Below are 5,725 nucleotides of genomic sequence, written 5' to 3' on the forward strand. Positions count from 1 at the left end.
TGGAGCCACACTCATCCAGGTAAGTGGAGAGTATTCCATCACACTCCTGGCTTGTGCCATTGAGCAAGCAATTCATTTGCTTTCTCTGTGATTTCAGAGTAATCCACATTGCTGTTGATCTGGAATCACGTGCAGGACTACAGGTATCGAGCATCAGCCAACCAGATTGTTTGTACAGCAATGGACAATGGTTTCATGGTCATTTAATTCCAGCCTTTTATTGAATTCAAAGTTCACCATCTGCCATAATCGAATAACAATACGATCTTTGTAGGCAGAGCAAGCAAGAGGGTGACATATTTCTGTCTCTGAAGGGGTGTTACTGAACCAAATGGATTTTCCATCAACCTGCTAGTGTTTCTTGATCATTATTACTAACACCAGTGCTTATAAACTGAACACTTATTCCACCCGTCGCCATGGTGCGTTTTGAACCCATTTCCGCACACTATTAGCCCAGGCTTCGAGCTAACTAATCTCTCCGGAGCTGCCCCAAAACAAGCAGCCATTATTTCCATCTCTCTCTCTCCCTGTCCATCGCCAGAGTGGAGATTTTCCTTTTCATCGACTGAGTAAATATGGCGCCCTCTGATGGATCAACGATAAAACAGCACGTTATGTTCTCGTTTCGGTGCCTTTTTGGAACCTCGTTGCCGCAGGAGCGACTTGGATACAGGAATTAGGTTGAAATGATTAAGGGATATTGAGTTGAATGTGCGACGATTGATGTGTTCAATCTGGATGCAAAGAATTCATTGTGCAAAATTGAACACATTATATCATTGTATATATTATGTTAAATTATTCCTGGATATAGGGGCGGAACGGTGGCGCAGTTGATGCCTCACGCAGCTCTGGGCCGGGGTTCAATCCCAGTCCAGGCCACTGTGCGTGTGGATCTTGCGCATTTTCCCCTTGTCTGCATTGGTCTCACCCAACAATCGGTGAGTGGATTGGCCACGCTAAATTGCCCCTTATTTTACAAAAGAATTATGATTTTTGGATTCGTCCAAATTCGTCCAAGAACAAATTTATGTTCTTATGTTCTTATGTCCATACTTCACCGCAGTACAGTGTTACACTAATTAGACCACGAATTGTTCAATATCACGAATCTAGTCCAGAACAGCGATCCTGGCTGGAGTTTAACATCAACACGATCATGTATGAAAATAGAAGAGAGAGGAACAAATGGTTTTGGACACGTCAAATTTTTTCATTCTTTCTGTCTCACCCACATTTCCTGTCACATTTCCTGTCATGCCGCCCTTGCTGAAGGATTCACCCAGCCTGTGGTAGCGGAAACACATTCGCCCTTCACCAAGGCAGTCAGTTCTCAACTGAGTTTTTGTATGGCCACCAACGCAGTCTTCAGCGCTGTGCTCACTGCTCCCACAGTAGTACACCGCCGAGTCTGCAGCCTTAACCTTGAGGATCTTCAAGGTGCACTTTTTATCATCGGCCCTTGCAATTTCGACCTCGTTCTTAAAGCCTGCTTCTTTCTCGGGTGGAATTCCAGAGCGAGAATAACCGATTAGCATGAGTCCGCGACCGGCGTACTGCCGATACCAGAGCATAACGCTCTTGCTGCTGTCATTCTGATAGCAGTTTAGTTCTGCTCTCTCGCCGATGTTCGATGTCAACACCCTCGGCCACTGGTGTATCACCTCTGCCAGCGTTTTACCTGGAGAAATAAGGAGAATATTTACAAAAGAGAGCACACCTTTCAGTGTATGACAACTAGATGTGTATATAAATTCATTGATAGATAGACTGTGAATAAATACATGAAATATAAATGGATGGATGGAATGCTGGACGGATTCATTGATCGTTCGATAAATAAAGACAGATAGGTCGATGGCTGAATAGATCGGTGGATGACGGATGCCAGACGAGATATAGTTAGAATAAGTAGCTAGCTAAACAAAAAGGAGATATGGACAAGAAACATTCTATAGATGGAGGATCAATATACAAGAGATAGAGTGTGAGAAACATCAACGAGAAACTTTGAACTGAGTTTCTTAAAATCTGTTCGATTGGCATTAATAGTTAAAATGATGTCTGCAAAGGTCCTTTCGTCTAAAGAAAACCATGAGCAAAAATTAATCACATCGAAATTCTAAGCTTGTTCTGCACAGATTAAGCAAATATTCAAGAGCACAACATCAGGTGAATAGTACTGGTTTAACTGCTTGTGTTTTCCTTGCCAATCTATTCTGATCAATGCGCATAGTTAATGAATAGTTAACATCAGATATGATGTTGGCGCCAGTATTGTTCTAAATCTAGAATACATACTTGTAAACAGAGCGCAGAGGGTAATAAAGAGACAAGATAAGAGCATCCTCCAGGCTCGGTAGCTCAATCTGTGACTGGATCAGTTTCAAAGTGACATCAGAAGGGGTCAGGTTTCTTTCTTACATCTCACTTCCGTTAGGGGGTCCTGTTCAGGCGCTCCGGTAGAATACAGTGTGAAAAGTAATTAAATTCTCATCTGTATCCGGGTCTCATTGTAGACGTTTGATTGACGGTACATGGAACCAGGTGTGTTACTGGCTTGATTCCCTGCCCCCACCACCACCCACTTCCCTCGCCCCTCGTTCAACCCCCGGTTACAATTAAGTTGAGCTCCATGGGCTGCCTAAACCTCTTCCACCTGGCACATATTATGACGATTGAGAGATTGAACGATGTACAGGGCGAGTAAATGTGCTTGGAAATAGTTGTTTTCCCCGGAGTGCTAAACACGTGGATTAGCTTGTTAAAATGGTATGTTCCCTGCTGCGATCCATTGCACACTACAGCTATTGGCTCCCCTTCACCTCGCTGAATAGTTAAATCAAGAATCAATACTCAAACTAAATTTTCGGACAGGATTTCCCATTCGAAAAGCCATGTTGGTTGGTTCTGATCATACTATTCTTTGCTGAATACATTGTTAAGACGTTCATCATAACATATTACAGCACTTCCCAAAAACTGATGCTAGGCTATCTGGCCTGTACTTCACTGCTATCTCTTCCCGTTTGCTTGAAAAGTGGTGTAACATTTGCCAACTTTCAATTTAGTGGGATTACGAATGAAGCTACGGAAATTTGGAGAAATTACAGGGATTTGTTGGATTTTAGTCCCTTAGGTTTCGCCAATACTGCTCATATTAATTTCCCTAATTTTCACATAATTATAGCCTCTTAGGCTATCTATTTATTGTCTGCAAGCTGTGGCTTCTACTGTGAATACAGACACAAAACAATCACTCAATGCTTCTCCCACTTTCTCTTCCCTTAATGATAATTTCTCCGGTCTTTGCTGTTAATGAATAAACGTTTACTTTAGCTACTCCTTTTCTTTTCGTTCCAAATCTCACCGCTATTTCAAAAGCCTGGTGTTTTAACGTAAAATTACCCTTAACCTCTGATATGAGCCAGAGATGGAGCCTTTTTGTTGAAATATTGTTTTCCAGTGCAATGCTTTTTTGTCGAACATGTTGAACTGCATCAGTAAATGTTCCCTACTGTTGAATTACCACTACACCTTATCACGTGGTCGCCTAATAATAACCTTTATTGTGATAAGGAGGCTGACATCAACACTGCAAAGAAGGTACAGTGAGAAACCCCGAGTCACCACATTCCGGCGCCTGTTACGGCACACGGAGGGAGTAATCAGAATGTCCAATTCGCCACGTCTTTCGGGACTTGTGGGAGGAAACCGGAGCATCCGGAAGAAACCCACGCAGGCACGGGATGAAAGTGCAAAATCGGCACAGATAGTGATCGGGAATCGAACCTGGGACACTGGCGCTGTGAAGCCATAGGGCTCACCACTATGCTACCGTGCTACTTAAATGAACCACGCTCCCCTCATGCCTATACAATTGACTCTGTTTTAGATTCTTGATTACTGTTGCACAATGTCACTTTCAAAGTTAAGATTGTATTGAATGACATTGTGGCCATTATTTCCCAGTGGATCTTTTACTATAACATCAATAATCTACCCGACATCATTTCAGAAATACAAAATTTTGGCTTTGCTAGCGACTCCCACATTCCATAAAAGGATAGTACGGGTTGCTCAATCTACGATTTCTTCATCCGTGTCGGCTCATCTATGTACTGCTTCAAGAAAATAACATAAAAGCATTCTACAATCTTGACTTCTCCACCACTCTTGCTAACTTGCTTGGCCCAGAATCACAAAATCACAGAATAATACAGCACAGAAGAGGCCCTTCGGCCCATCGAGCCTTCACCGATGCATGAACAATACCTGACTGGCCTACGCAATCCCATCAACCTGCACTTGGCCCATAGCCTTAAATGTTATGACTTCCCAAATGCTCATCCAGGTAGGTTTTAAAGGATGTGAGGCATCCCGCCTCTACCATCCTCCCAGCAGTGCGTTCCAGACCGCCATCGCCCCCTGGGTAAAATCTTGTTTCTCTCAAATCGTCCCTAAACCTCCTTGCCCTGAACTAGACCTTGTGTCCCCTCGTAACTGACCCTTCAACTAACAGGAAGAGCTGCTCCCTCTCCACCCTGTCCAGGCCCCTCACATATACCTTGACCAGGTCTCCCCTCAATCTTCTGTGCTCCAGCGAAAACAACCCAAGCCCATCCAACCTGACTTTGTAACATAAATGCTCCATCCCAGGCAACATCCTGGTGAATTGCCTCTGCATCTCCTCCAGTGCAATCACATCCTTCCTATCATTTGGCGACCAGAACTGCACACAGTATTCCAGCTGTGACCTCGCCAAAATTCTATACAACGCCAACACCACCTCACTGTGTTTTTAATCGATGCCTCGATTGATATGTGAAAACTAAAGTCGCCAGAAGTTATGAAATTAGCTTTGGTACACGTTTAAGTTGTTTCCTATGTAATGCGATGCAAACGGTATAACTATTGTTAAGGGGCGTATAAAGTAGTCCCGCTATTATTTTCTGACACTTCTGACACTGTCAGAGGCTGGTTTAGCTCAGCGGCTGTTTTAGCTCACCCAGGGCTGGTTTAGCTTACTCGGCTAAATTGCTGGCTTTTAAAGCAGGCCAGCAACACGGTTCGATTCCCATACCAGCCTCCCCGAGCAGGCGCCGGAATGTGGCGACTAGGGGCTTTTCACAGTAACTTCATTGAAGCCTACTGGTGACAACAAGCGTTTTTCATTTCATTTCACTTGCTATTCCACATTTACGCTGATAATAATTCTAATTCATGATAGCGGCCAGATATGTTGTCAATAATTCCATCATGATATATTTTACTAGACATCCCCACCGCCTCCACCGGCCGACATGCTATGCAGTTCTGTCTGACTTTCGGAAATATTATGTACCCTGGAATATTTAATTCCCAATCTTGATCACCTTGCAACCACGTTTCTGGAAATTGGATCTAAGTCCTGTACCACGAAGCAGCTGTTTCATCCATTCCGATAAAGCGCCTGTAATTTCATTTTTCCTTACTTCTGTTGATGCATTTAATTGAAAATGGGTCTGGCGTGGGCGAACTCGTATAGCCCAAGGTGCCTTTGCCTGTGTCCGATGGCAGTAGAAGCAGAGTGTTCGAATATTTTGAGGAAGAGCTATATAAATTGTTGATTAACATGGAGGGGTGGCAGGTTATCGGGGGTGGGCAGGTATGTGGAGTTGCGGCTACTGAAAGGCCAGCCGTGATCTTATTGAATGGTGGAGTAGGCTCGAGGGACCAATTT

General features: G+C 43.7%; 1 gene segment (V, D, J or C); it reads right to left on the minus strand.

The window, feature by feature from the left end:
• Positions 1-1,160: 1,160 nt before the first annotated feature.
• LOC119957692 lies at positions 1,161-2,444 on the minus strand. The segment is given in 2 exon segments: positions 1,161-1,684; positions 2,305-2,444. Coding segments are annotated over 2 exon segments (570 nt in total).
• Positions 2,445-5,725: the final 3,281 nt, after the last annotated feature.

Source organism: Scyliorhinus canicula, chromosome 27, assembly GCF_902713615.1.
Source record: "Scyliorhinus canicula chromosome 27, sScyCan1.1, whole genome shotgun sequence".
Classification (NCBI taxonomy): Eukaryota; Metazoa; Chordata; class Chondrichthyes; order Carcharhiniformes; family Scyliorhinidae; genus Scyliorhinus; species Scyliorhinus canicula.